The 14616-nt window shown below is 42.2% G+C and overlaps 1 protein-coding gene across 3 annotated transcripts in view; it reads right to left on the bottom strand.

Annotated features, from left to right (window-relative positions):
- Positions 1-14: 14 nt before the first annotated feature.
- Cfap70 (cilia and flagella associated protein 70) overlaps positions 15-14616 on the bottom strand; it is a 53671-nt gene continuing 39069 nt past the window's right edge. The window contains exons 21-29 of one of the 3 annotated variants that reach the window (XM_027387578.2): positions 11851-11919; positions 11212-11370; positions 10229-10350; positions 8230-8382; positions 7284-7445; positions 4574-4663; positions 2194-2295; positions 1194-1241; positions 15-943 (exon numbers count right to left, since the gene is read on the bottom strand). In XM_027387578.2, the coding sequence (XP_027243379.1) occupies positions 863-943; positions 1194-1241; positions 2194-2295; positions 4574-4663; positions 7284-7445; positions 8230-8382; positions 10229-10350; positions 11212-11370; positions 11851-11919 (986 nt within the window). In that variant the 3' untranslated portion in view covers positions 15-862. The remainder of the gene's footprint in view (positions 944-1193; positions 1242-2193; positions 2296-4573; positions 4664-7283; positions 7446-8229; positions 8383-10228; positions 10351-11211; positions 11371-11850; positions 11920-14616) is intronic. The other 2 variants (XM_027387580.2, XM_027387581.2) reach the window with 2 other exon arrangements.

Below are 14616 nucleotides of genomic sequence, written 5' to 3'. Positions count from 1 at the left end.
CCCGGGTATCCGCCTGGTGGGCAGGCGGGGTCGCACACAGCAGGGGACGAAGCTGTCTGCCCATTCCTCAGGAAGACTTCGTGTAAGACTGAGCGAGGAGCAGGATTAAAAGTAACTCATTTGTCGTCTGTTTATTAATATGACTCACTTTCCCTCATGTTCTCTTATCCTCACAGAAGAAATCGCTCCATTAAAAAATAAGGGGAGCGGGCTTTTATTTCCGCCTTTACTACAGGTTCCAAGAAGTTAGGGTATGATTTCTTTGTCCTTACAAGACCTAGAATTGCAGCTTCACTAGCGAATTTTGCATCTCAAATCACAATGGTGTGTAAAAGCTGCTCTCCTGATTTAGATCTATGAAGATACCAATTGATTTAAAGAAATTAGTACGTCTATCTTAAGCAAAGACCTCCCTATCCACTCTCCCAAAAGGCTAGCCCCCAGAATGTCCTCTGCTCTCTTACCCAGTGGCACAGCATGGCAGTATTCTAAGCCCGCCTTTGAAGATGGTACCTTAACTTCCAAGCCCCAGTAACTGAAGCTGGTCAAGAACCTTGGCAATTGACGAGAAGCTTTCATCAGAAATTCTAATAGTTACACCATTATGCATATAGCTACTCACAAATGTCTATTAGTTATGTAATTATGTAAGATCATATAAAATATAATTGCTACATAAGACTCTAGAAACTTGCTGATAAATTGTGAGGGTTTTTTTTTTTTTTTTTTTTTTCAAATTGTGATCTGAATTATAGTTAACAACTAATGGGGAGAGGGGAGTTCAGGTTTCATCTGGTGACGATTTGGAAAGGAAAGATGAGATGCTTGGAGGTCCCATACTGAATATCCACTTGTCCGAACGTCAGAAAGACGGATCTCCAAAGCCAACCATTTCCTGCACACTGTTGATTTCTGCAAGCAGAGCCTCGTTTTTCAGTTTCAGCTGCAGAATCAAGGCAGGAAGAACAAGTCACTCCAACACACCTCAAAGCTTTGAAGATCCCTAATTTACAAGGCTCCAAATTTGTGGGCATGGAATGGGCTTTTCCTATATTCTCATCACCATGGGAGCCCCCTTAAAGACTTAGAATGTCGTGTTGTTTTCATGGACGGGTGTTCCCTTGGAGAAAATTCATCAAGCACTGTGAGGTCTCACAATCTACAATCTTGGCATGACAACATCTGCCTCATACCTTTAGTGTATACTTGTAGGCCTGCTCGGCTTCCAGTTGTCGTCCAACCTGAAACAAAAAGCACTGTGTGTCTTTCACAGAGATTGTGAATAAATGTGAAAGGGGAAAACTAAACCCAAAGGCTTCGATTCTAATCATTTAGAAATAAAGGGACCAGACCCTCACTCAGCCCCCTGCTTTAGCAGCCATGACAGGCTACAGAAAAAACAGGTTGGCCTCTGACACAAGGAAACTCTAGATCCTCTGGCCAAAACTAAACACAAAGAAATTCCAGAACAACCCCCCCCACCTTCCCCCCTACCCCCTACCCCCATCTCCTAGGTACTTGGTTCCTGGGAACTGTTTGGCCACAAAAGAAACTCCAGGGGAAGACCAAAACCTCCCCTATAGTCTCCAGGATACAGTTCTGAAAACTATTGATATCAATAAACAGGCCACCAACAAGTAACAAGACAAAGCCATAGAAACCACAGAATGTTCCCTCTCAGCACTGACCAATGAGAATACCTGGTACACAGGTATTTCATGCCAAAATATGGCTTTGAGAAATTTCTTGATTGTTCCCCAAATGTCAAACAATCAGAAATGAACCTGTACCTACAGATGTAATCCTATAACTTTTGTCTTTAAAACCTAGCAATAGTCAGGGAACTTCACCCCCTCTAGAGGTTGATTGTGTCAGCTTGCTAGACGGGGTCCCTCCCATGGTGTAGGATAAACAATTTAATAAACCTTATGCATTTGCATCTGTGGTCTGTCACCTGGGTCTCTCTAGGGGATCCTTGTGACTCGGGCATAACAAAATGATTACTAAGCACATACGTTTCAAGGAGGGACTGCCCAAGATTGACATTTCTTTTGTCATCAGTACAATGACCAAATCCAGATCTCATCAAACTTCAGTTATTATGTGTTAACAGCTACCTTACTTTTCTTTCATAGTTGGGCCCTCCCCTGTTCCCTGAAAGGGCGTTGTGAAGGAAGAATATGAAACACTCACCTTCAGGCAGACCAGAGCCAAATAGGCCCACACTTCAGCATTGTAGTTATTCAGTGCATTTGCTTCAGAGAGAGCATCCTCAGCCTCAGTGAGCTCCTCCAGCTTGGCAGAGAGGGAGAGACAGAAGACACAATCCAAAGTGCTTTTCACTGAGGCCAACTAGAATCAGCTTAGGTGAAATCACTAGCCGACAGTAGCTATCTATGACTTACCTGTTCCAGTGCTCTTCCAAACAAAACCTCAGCATCCATCAAGTGTCTCCAGTCACATGCAGCATGTATTTTATATTTTCTTATATAATTATGTAACTACTAATACATATTATTTGTGGGTGGCTATATGGTAGATATATATCTATCCTCCCCATGATAACGTCACTCTTCTTTTTTAAATTTATTTTTGTTTTAAAAGTATTTACTTAGAGACTTGGTCTTCCTGTGTAGTGAAACTCCCAGGATTGGCTTGAAATTCATTATGTAGTCCAGACTGCCTTAAAAGTGAAACTATCCAACCACAGCCAACCAGGCATTGGTACAATAGACATGAGCCACTAAGCCTACCCCTAGATAGTTTTTTTTTTTTTTCTGTTTTGAATGAATAGTGAGCTGGGTGGTGGTGGTGGTGGTGGTGGTGGTGGTGGTGGTGGTGGTGGTGCACTCAACTTTGTGAGTTCAAGGCCAGCCTTGTCTACAAAGCAAGTTCCAGAACGAGAGAGAGAGAGAGAGAGAGAGAGAGAGAGAGAGAGAGGGAGGGAGAGAGAGAGTTGTGTCTCTCTAAGTCCAAGAAAAGAAGAGTAGCCTTTCAACCATGCCTATGTTTAGACTAATACTTCTGTGCTCAGGAATATTGTTGATGCTGAGAATAAAATATGCATGTACATAAACAGCCCCCTACCCTCAAAGACCTCATTGATATGTAAAAAATAAAAACAATGAAAAATCAAATACAAACAGTTTCATTACAAAATAAATATTTCTATAGTAAAAGCACACTTATGATCTAGAGGTGGGACAAAGAGAAACAGTACCAGATCTACCCTAAGACGGAAAAATAGTCTCAGAGAAGAAATATCACTACAATGAACCATGGAGGATAAGTAGGAGTTTGTTAGATGCACAAGGTCAAGAGAATAAAGGGAATAACACAAAGGTATGAGGTGTGACTGAGTACATCAGCACAATTTTTATTTTTTTTATTTTTTATTTTTAGACAGGGTCTCTCTGGAGCCCTGGCTGGCCCATAACTCTCTGCTTAGAATAGGTTGGCCTTGACCTCATAGAGAACCACCTACCTTCCTTTGCCTCTACCTCTGGCTCTACCTCCTGAATGATGGGATCAAAGGCATGTTTACAGCTCTGAAAGTGCTGTCCCCAGCCTCAGGCAGGGACTCTGTGAGCATGAACATCAACAACTTCCCAGTCTTGGCAGAAAATGTTGTCTGTCTATAATCCCAGCACTGGTTAGGTATGAGAGAAAGATGAGGAGTTAAAGGTCATCTTCAGCTATACAATGAGTTTGAGGCTACCCTGGATGCACGAGAACCCCATCCCTGGCTTTGGGAGAGACAGGAATTAGATTCCAGCCTGACCATGTTAACAGATTTGCAGATGGGTTGTCCCATGTCTAACAGTTGCTTTAAAAAATTCCAGAGGGAAATGTTGAGGCAAAGATAAATATTGTGGTGACCTAAAGCCAATGACTGCCAAAGCTGGGAAAAGTGGTCCATGATAAAAAGCTAAAAGAAAAGTATTGACACCACAGCTGGTTGTATGGTCCTGGGAGCTCACTTCTGTGTGTTTACATCTCAGATTTCTTTTTCTTTCTTTTTTCTTTTTTTTTTGTTTTTGTTTTTTTGTTTTTGTTTTTCGAGACAGGGTTTCTCTGTATAGCTTTGGAGCCTATCCTGGCACTCGCTCTGGAGACCAGGCTGGCCTCGAACTCACAGAGATCCGCCTGCCTCTGCCTGCCAAGTGCTGGGATTAAAGGCATGCGCCACCAATGCCCCACCATACATCTCAGATTTCTCACACCAGGTTTTCCTAAGTTTTTTTAGTTTTTCTTTTTTTGTTTGTATTTTAGTTTTTTGAGACAGGGTTTCTCTGTGTAGTTCTAGCTGTCCTGGAACTCTGTGTAGACCAGGCTGGCTTTGAACTCACAGAGATCTGCCCGTCTCTGCCACCCAAGTGCTGGGATCAAAGGTGTGCACCACCACTGCCTGGCCTTATGAACAACTTTGAAGAACAGTTTTGTTTTGTTTTTGTTTTTGTTTTTTGTTTTTTTTCATTAGAGCAGACTGCCCTCCCACCATTAACACAACCTCCCACAATATCCTTGGAGGACTGAGAAATCAGGGCCTGGTAAGTGGCCTCTGTTCTCTTACCCGGTAACAGGCAATTCCTAGTCCTAGCCATGTCAGGCATGAAGGTGATCTCTTACAGACTTGCATGTAGGTTGTCTTTGCCTTTTCATACTGTCAAAAGAAAAGTACCATAAGCTTCAAACACTGTGTTGCTAAGGTAACTGTGAGCTTCTTGATAGTTTTGCTCCAGAATAATCTGAAATTGAGTGAGTCCTTGGACTATATTTTCATGGATACTTTAAAGGAGTTGTTGTAAGAGTTCTGGGGAGAGCTGAGGAAGCCAAAATGAAACTTTCAAATGTAGGACTCAAGCAGGGCAGTGTTGGCATACACCGTTAATCCCAGCACTAGGGGGGCAGAGGCAGGCAGCTCTCTGTGAGTTCGAGGCCAGCCTGGTCTACAGAGTGAGTTCCAGGACAGCCAAGGCTACACAGAGAAACCCTGTTTCAGAAAACAAAAACGAACATAAAAAAAGAAGTGGGACTCTGTGGCTTATTTCTTGTCTTATATCTATAGCTGATCTTGAGCATTTAACCTCGGAACTGGTTGCCTAGTAACCATGAGGTTAGTAGTGCCTGGAAGATGCAGCTTGCAATGACGTTAGAAAGACAATGACTCCTTATTTACTTCATTGCAGTAGGGCTGTGATTTCCCTCAGCCCTGACTTAGCCTTCCCATGTACATTGTCTACTATTGTAACTTCATGTTCCTGCTGATTAATATAGTAAATAAAAAAAACTAACATTCATGGGTCAAGAAGAGAAAAGGAATGAAGACAAAACAAAAATCGGAGAGTCAAAACATTGGTGACAGAATGGTGACAACAATCATATGGGTCCAGGTGGTTTGTTCTCTTATGGTGTTTATTTTGCAAGGATTTGAAGTTTTCTACAATAGCAAATCCCTGCCCCACCCCGTTTCAAAGGCCCTTGGGGTCATTCCCTAAAAGATAGCAGAGGGACAGCTAAAGAGGCAGGTTAGAGTGCCCAAGAGGAAGGGCACTAGCCTAAGTTAGATGCGATCTAATGCTCTGTGTTGGGTAGGAAGTTTGAAGAAGTCCTTTAGAGTCCCAGGACATGTTTTATGCTTAAGTCAAGCTAAGAATGTTTCTTTTACCTCAGATAAAATTCCTATTAGTATTAATAAACTATTTAGTTAAAATAATATTCATTAAGTTCATAATTACTTTTTAGTAGCCCAGTGGTCAATACCAGACTCTCATTTCCACACTAGTTACTGGGTACCTAATGCTGAGCAAATGACTTTATCATTGGTAGAAAGGTGACATGATCATGCGACTCTTTTTAGGCTGGCTATGAAGCAGGATAGGAGAACAGGAAAAATTAAGGAGACATGAGGAAGGAAAAGAATTTCCCTGTTTTAGAACTGTCTGGAAGTCAGAGACTTCCACACAGCTGCTGAATGGAAACCATCTTGGGAGATAGTGCTGATCTCCCTAAAGATAAACAAGGATGCTAAAAACAATGGACCATGTTTCTTAGGACCAGAGGGTCTTAAGTTTAACTGCATTGCCATTCCTCTCTCAGCCCAAAACCTAAAAAATGCTCCTTATTGAAACCTTGTCAATTTAATTTACAAAAGGAAATCCTTTTTAAAAAGATTTATCTTATTTTTAATCATGTTATGTGTGAGTATGTGCATGTGAGTTGTGGCCTGTGCAGGATGTCAGATCCCTTGGAACTGGAGTTACAGGCAGTTTCTAAGCGGCCTGATGTGGGTGCTGGGAATGTGTTCTTAGACACTGAGCTATCTTTGCATCCTGAAAAAGGAAGTTCTTTAAAGATTTCTTTTAAAAATGTTTGTTTACATGTATGAGTGTATGTCATGTGTGTGCTGGTACCTGCAGCTGCCTCAAGAGGGACTCAGATCCCTGAAAGTGGAGTTATAAGTAGTCATGAGCTGCCTGATGGCTCATGTTTTAAGAGTAGTATAAACTTTCAACCACTGAGCCTTCTCTCAAGCCCCAAAAGGAAATAAACCAGCTCATGTTTTTTAAACAATTGTGTGTGTGTGTGTGTGTGTGTGTGTGTGTGTGTGTGTGTGCGCGCGCACGCGCGCGCCCTTTTGTGAGAGCGCCAGAGTGTGTCTGTGTACCACATGCATGCCTATGGAGATCAGAAGTGTCAGATGCTTGTGAGCTGTTATGTGAGTGCTAGGAACCAAACCAGATTCCTCTGCAAGAGGTTATTCATGTATGAGTATATGCCATGTGTTAACCACTTAATCACTGAGCCATCTCTCCAGCCCTACAGCTCATAATTTTTACACTCATGAGCTTGAAAAGCTTGCTTAATCTTTGAAGCTTCTTTTAAATCACAGCTCAGAATCATACGTATAGGTGTTGTGAAGACACCCAGATGTTCTCTTGAGAAGCCCACACCCATTTTGGATGTGCACTGCTCTTTAGTCAGTTTCTCTCTCTCCTCCCCGACTCATGCTTAGCTAAACGGTGTGCTATTCTGTATCTCTACTTAGTAAACTCCCCGACTTTGCTTCCTTCCGACATGTCTTGAGTTCTCTTCTTCAGTGTGGTTTTACCTAAAGTGAAGGTCTCCAAAAAAGCGGGTGGGGTGGAAGGCAATGATGGTGTGGGAGGGCAGAGGATGGGAGTTCTTCGGGTTCCTCTAGGTGGCAGTGCTGAGCTACATTTATCCATAGCCACTGACAGGTCCTGGACCTCTGGTTACCTCCGCTGTTTTCTCTCCCTTACCTCCTTCTCTTCCAGGTAGATTTGTCCCAGTCGTAGGAAGATGAAGTGCATCTCGGAAGCATCAACTACAAAACTAACGGTTCGTTCATAGCATGCCTTGGCCTCAGCGTGATTTCCACTCAGGAAATAGAGATGGCCCTTCACACCCCAGACATTAGGGTTCTGAGGAAGCAAGCAAAGAACATGCAGGCTAATGTGGTATCTAAATCTCGAATGAATTTTGTTTAACATGTAAATTTAGATTGGTGCACTTCTCTTCTTTTGTGGTTTGTTTGCTTGCTTTTGTCTGGTTTTTGAGACAGGGTTTCTTTGTGTAGCTCTGGCTGTTCCAGAACTCACTCTGAGGACCAGGCTGGCCTCAAACTCACAGAGAACCACCCCCTGCCTCTGTCTGCTGGGATTAAAGGCATGCACTGCTACGGCCAGGTTCCCTCAGAAATTCTTTTCTTTTTTCTAAAAACACACAAAAAGCTGTTTTCGTTACATTAGGGGGGTGTTTCCCTAGGTCTGTTCTCATTTTTTGATTCCTCAAAGCCATTTTGTCTTCAGGGCTAACTACTAAGACAACAGGCAACTGCAATCAGGATAATGCTATTAGGAGCAAAGAGAAGTCTAGAAACTTGAAATAACAAGCAAATCCTGCTAAATGCCCACCTTATCTCTTCTCTTTACCTTTTGTAAAACTCATGATTACTTAAGAAAAACAAACACAAGTGTAAATGTTACCCACACATACACACACAAACCAGAAATTTCCCTGTGATGTGGCACTGCCATTTATTTATTAATTCTGAGACAGAGATTCCTCATGCTGCCCATGCTCACATCAAACTCCCAGGTTCAAACCCCCAAGCCCCTGAGGCACACACTATTGTGCCCTGATTTCATCTCTGTTTTAGTGAAGCCTGTTCTCCCTTCCAAGAGGCTCTATCTAGGAAATCAGTACCAGATAGTCCATCTGGGCCGCTTGTTGAAGGTACTCCTCTGTCTTGGCAAAGTCCTTCTTGAGAAGGTGTGTCTGGGCCAGAACCAAATAATATTCACAGCTGGGTCCTCCTTGAGGGCACAGCAGCTCATGTGCCAGTACTCTGTGTACAAACTGCAAAGAAACCCAAGGATGAAGACCATAAAATGACTGCACAGCTTTACGGGGCAGAGAGATGGCTCCAATGGAGAGCGGTCGGTGTTTTATAGCATCTTCAGTGGCAAAGCGACAAGGGCCAATCACAAGCACTCGGTACATTATGTTCTAGTAACAGCTACTCAGTCAGCAAATATCAATATTTCCAAGTGAACACCTTGCAGCACTGCACGGTGCTGGCCCTGGTGGCCATCAGACTGAGATTTAAACTGTATTTATGAGGTTCAAGCAAAGGCATTTCATCAGCCATCCTGCTTACACAGGAAGTAACATTTTCAAACAGTTGACATTTTAAGGAAACTCATAATGAGGCAAAGTCGCCTCTCTGAAATGCTAAGACCTGGAATTTCACAAACATAAATACCTGCTTTTTCCACAACACTAAACATCTATGCACACCAATGCACCCTGAGGCTCTTTCCCCCACCCCCTCAAGTTAAATGACCGCTAAATCTGGCGTAGTCATGTGTGCTTGCAAAGCACAAGTGGACCCTCCCCAGCTTCTGCAGTCCGTTCTTAAGTCTTTTAGCTTCCGTACAGAAGCCTGTTAGCTCTACTTGCCCCTGGCAATCTGACCTGGGTAGATGGGATTCATTCACTGAGGAGAGAGCCTGTTCCTGCTGGGAAGCATTCCTGTGTGTGAAAGGCTCTTGTTTAATGTGGTTCAATCCCACCCAGTTCTCAATTCTTGTCCTTTCTTGAGATTGGATGCCTTCAAGTGAGGCATTACTTGCAGGATCAGGGTCCATTCCACCAGGTCCTCCATCTTACACTTGCTCATGGGTACCCCTCACGTAGGCATGTGCTTGTTGGATAAACTTCTCTTTTGGAAAGAAGACTGCATCCCTAGCTGCTCTGCCTGTGACTATGTGGGTCAGCAAATTTGGAAACAGTGTATGTGTATGTATGTTTATAGGGTGCGGGGGTGGGGGGTGGGGGCTGGGGCTGGGGGGTGGGGGGGCAGGGATACATGCATACTGTATTGTTCATGTGGAGGTAAGGGAGTAACTTACACAGGAGTCGGTTCTTTTCTTCCATCATGTTGGTTCCAGGGATCAAACTCAAGTCATCAGACTTGGTGGCAAGCCCCTTTACCCACTAAACCATCTTGCCAAACCTATAACCTAGTTTTACCATTAAAATAATTTAATATTTTTAAGCCTCTCTCACATAGCACTGTGTATCTGTTTTCAGGACGTGGATGGTAAAATGGGTATAACCAGGTGCCTGTGAACCTCCAACACTCATACATTCCTAAAAGAAAAGGCTCAGGGGCTGACAAGAATGCTCAGTGGGTAAAGGTGCTTGCTGCCAAGCCAAAATATCTGAGTTTGATCCCCAGAACTCACATGGCGGGAGGGGAAGACTGGTTTGTGCAAGCTGTCCTCTGACCTCCACATGCATGTATCTCCTCATAGATAGGTAAATTTAAAATATTTTAAAAGGAAAGAGGTCAGGCTACAGTCAAACTTGAGAGTTTGACTTTGTTCTGCTGGCATTCTGTGGGGAACAGACTTCTCAGTGAGAGCTGCTAATAGCAACTGCAGAGAGCGACTGGTGTTTGGATGTTCCCTACATTTGGCTAAGAAATACCCTTAAAAGTACATTTGAGGAATTAGCAATAGAGCTCAGTGGTGGAATGTGTGCTTAAAGTGTAGGAGGCCCTAAGCTCAATCAATCCTCAGCAGCAAAAAAGTATGTTTGGTTTCTGCTTCACACATAGTTAAGCTTGTAAGACACTGTTGCTGATGGAATACATAGCTCACTAAAATCCATCTATGTGCCCATTCCCAAGCATTCTCACCTGCACCGCATTGACCTTCATCAAGAAGCGAATGGTCTCCATGAAGATTGTGGCAGGGGCTTGGGAAGTAGCATAAGGGGAAGAATGCAAAAAGGCTGATGAATCTAGACCTTTTGATGTTTCTGGAAATAGATTTACAGGATAGAAGACCAGATGCAAATAGGAAATGCAAGAAGCTCACACATATTAATACTGGAGAATATACAGAGAATCATATTCTGAGCTCAGAATCTGGGAAGCAATGGACTATTTCTTTATGATGCAGAAAGCAGACTTAAAGGTCATCAAGGCAAATGTATGAGTGTTTCTAAAGGCAAGTCACAACCGAATGAAAGGGCTTTAGAGGACATTCAAAAGGGCCTGGAGAGATGGATCCAACAGTCAGGCCTGAGTTCTGACTTCCTTCACCCACCAAGAAAGCCAGGAGCAGGCATGTCACTGGAACCCCACTGGTAACACAAAACCAAGCTGCACTCACTGGCCAGCCAGGACAGCTGAAACAATGAGATCTTGTCTCAGAAAACAATGTGGACAGGGACATAGGCCAGACACCTGGTGTTGGCCTCTGCTCTCCACGTTTGTGTGCTCTCTCTCTCTCTCTCTCTCTCTCTCTCTCTCTCTCTCTCTCTCTCTCTTACACACACACACACACACACACACACACACACACACACTTAACCAATTAATTAAAGAAGTATTCAGACCGCCTTGGGTTTGAAACACAATTTACAGATATTCTGAAAATGAAGCCTCATTGGAAAATTACAGTTCTGTCAAATACTTGTAGGAACAAAATTAAAATCCATACTTATCAAAGGAGTCCCAGCACGGAGTTTGAATTTCAGATCTGAGACTAATGTGAAGAAGTGGGGTCAGTGTAACTTCAAACACATCAGGAGCCCCACAACCATAATCCTAGTCTTGGTGCTCTGTCTGGCTTGTTTACAGCCCTCTTTCCAGTGGAAATACTGACTTCTTCTTACCTTTTTTCGAAGTTTCCTCTTTTAATAGCAAGTTGGATGATTTCTGGGTAAGAGGAGGCTCCAAAGGTTGTAAAGTCATTATTGGTTCTTGTGACTCAGAGTGTGGCTTAGACGTTTCTTCAATAAACTCATCCAGACTGGACAACACAGTGCTTGGTCCTAAACAGATTAGATTTTGATTCAACTGAGCTTCCTCTTTCCGGCATTGAAAGGGTATAGGAGAGAAGATGTACAAAAAATCAACAGCTCAAGACTATAAATGCCTCCCACCTCTTTGACCCCAATTCCTGCAGTCCCAGGCACGGTGATGTCACACAGCACAGTCACAGAAGTCACTTGTTAGGTCCACCACCTCAAGAACTCACAGGAGAAGAAAGGTACGTCACAGACAACAGGAAGGCCCTCAAGGGACAGGGCCCCTTTTCCATCAGAGCTCAGCAGGAAGTGAGCACAGAACAACAATTTACAGAGGCAGACAACGAACTGAATGACATGAACTTGGAGAGTTAAAGGCGAGAGAAGGAAATGCACACCCATAAAATACTTGCAGCTTTGAAGAGAGGGGGAAAAAAAGAGACCACATCAAAGAAACGAAAAGATGTTGACACAAACAATAAAAAGTAAAACAACAAAAAGAACCTTGGGACTGGGGGTGCATCCTGGCGTTGGGATGAGGACTCAGCTGGTGGAAGCTCCTGGGTTTGGCCCCTGAATAACAACAATAACAAAAAACTCTTGGTAATTTTTCAGAGGAAAATAGCAAAAACCAGTAACTTCAGAAACACAAGATAGGAAAGCTGGAAAATTATACCAGGAATCGCAGCGTAATGAAAGATGAAAATTTAAAGAGAAAAGGGGAAATTGTGACAACACTAGAGGTAGAAAAAGATAATGTGGGGGTTGGAAAGGTGGCTGAGGGGCTTGAAGCACAAGCTCCAAAAGGGGCTGAGCTTGGCTCCTAGCACCCCCATCAGGTGCCTCACAGCCCTGAGAACTCTTGCTCCAGGGGAATCACATACCTCCACAAGGTCTTGCACTCACATGCACAAACTCCTGACCCAGACACACATGCACTTATATTATTAAAAATAAAGAAAAACGGGGCTGGGGAGATGGTTCAGTGGTTAAGAACACTGGCTGCTCTTCCAGAAGACCTAGGTTCAATTCCCAGCTCACAACTGTCTAACTCCAGTTCCAGGGGATCTGACAACTTCATACCAATGCACATAAAATAAATTATTAAAAAATAAAGCAAAACATTTAAAAAAGATATTGTGACATGAGCATTGGGAGGGGAAAAGATGAACTATGTTTGTTGATGGATGATATCAGTCATATGTTTGTTTGTTTATTGGTTGATTGGTTTTTCAAGACAGGGTTTCTCTGTATAGTCCTGGCTGCCCTAGAACTCACCCTATAGATCCACCTCTAACTCAGAGATCTACCTGCCCCTGCCTCCCAACTGCTGGGATTAAAGATATGATACCACAGGCAGCTCATAGTCATATTTTAAAGAACCAATAAAAATCATCAATTCATTTGAGTGAATAAGAGGGGAACAAGATTTCCACATACAAATTCAATAAAAATTATTTGGAATCTAGAAACTACTAGAAATTTTGTTTATTAAACAGGGCCTTGTTAGATAAAGTGTTAAAAATTTTAGTGAAAGACAAAGAAGAAAACTTTTTAGGTGATGGCAATATCGCCACAGAGGACAGAAGGGTCTAATATAAATGTTAATTATTCCTCAGCTAATCTCTAGTTTCAACACAGTTCAAATAAAAATTATAGCAACTGGGCAGTGGTGGAATACTACTATAATCCCAGCACTAGGGAGGCAGAGGCAGGCGGATCTCTGTGAGTTCAAGGCCAGCCTCGTCTACAGATCGAGTTCCAGGACAGCCAAAGCTACACAGAGAAACCCTGTCTCAAAAAAAAAAAAAAAACCTGAAAAAGAAAGAAAAATATAGCTACATTTCACAAATACACTATAAAAACCATACAGACAAATAAAGGTCCATGCAAAGTGAGACAATTACATATGAGTACCTGATGTGCCAGATGTCAAGGCACACATCAAAACCATAGCCATAAAAGACACATATACAATGCTTTCGTATCTATATGCTTACATCTGATAAATATGACAGAATGAGAAGTTCAGAGTTTAAGAATGTATACCTTCCCTCAAAGGGGTAAATAAGGAGGTTACTAGAGATTTCTGAGAAACCTATATTCCTACCTGAAAATAAAATGGAATGCCCACCTAGTATAATATTTTATAATATTTAGGACTCCCTAAAGATCTAGATGTGAGACAATTATAAAGTTAACTGAGGAAAATATTCTAAAACCACAGCTGGATGCGGTGACCTAAGCCTATGGTCAGCACTTGGGAGACAGAGGCTGAATGACAGCAAATTCAAGGCTAGCCTGTGCTATTAAGTAAAACCTAAACTTCAAAGACACAGAACTGAAGCACAGCTGGCTGACACAACCACATCTACATCTGTGGGACATTGTATTCCTCAAGGATATTTATCAAGACAGACTATCTGCTGGTCCACAAAATCGAAATTTCAGTGTTTTTGAAGGATTCAACTTAGAAAAAGTTTATTTTCCAGCCACAATGAGATAACACTGTAAGTAAAAAGCAAGCAAGTATATCTTGAAAAACCTCCAAATGTTTAGAAAATAAAAACACATTGATTTAAAAATCCATGGTCTCAGCTGGTGAATTCCTAGGTGTTTACAGGAGAGAAATGAAATTGAGACCTAATGGCATCGGTAGCTTTAGCTCAATAGTCCCAACATGGAAGCAACCAAGCACAAAGCAACGGATTGACATACAGTGCTCTCTCTACATGAGGATGCAGTGTCGCAGTAAAACCAGGTAGCTGATAGAAGCAGTGCACCAGGGTTAGATTTCAAAAGAATTAAAACTGGTAAAAAAAAAAATCAGACCAAAAGCACACACCATTTAACTCTAGAAGTTCTAAAAAAATTCTAGAATAAATTCTAGAATTTTAAAACTTAAAAACTAACAAATTGGGCTGGTTATATGGCTCAGTAGATAAGGGTATCTGCCACCAAGACTGAGTTCTGCACCAGGAAGACACATGGTGGAAGGACAGAAATGACTCCTTGAGGTTGTCCTTTGACTGCCACAAGTGTCAGGGTACATATACCTCTCAACCCAAATAAATAAATAAATAAATAAATAAATAAATAAATAAATACATAAATAAATGTAACTTTAAAATTTTTTCAGTGCAAATTCCTCTATAGTGACAGCACGTCATAGGTTATCTAGAAATGGGAGCAGACAAAAGGCATTGCAGTGGGCATGAACACATCATTATCTTGATTGTTGTGGTGTTTTCACTATATTTGCTAAACTGA

Source organism: Cricetulus griseus (assembly GCF_003668045.3).
Source record: "Cricetulus griseus strain 17A/GY chromosome 1 unlocalized genomic scaffold, alternate assembly CriGri-PICRH-1.0 chr1_1, whole genome shotgun sequence".
Lineage (NCBI taxonomy): Eukaryota > Metazoa > Chordata > Mammalia > Rodentia > Cricetidae > Cricetulus > Cricetulus griseus.
The sequence above is the reverse complement of the archived record's forward strand: the minus strand, read 5'-3'. Positions and strand labels throughout refer to the sequence as shown.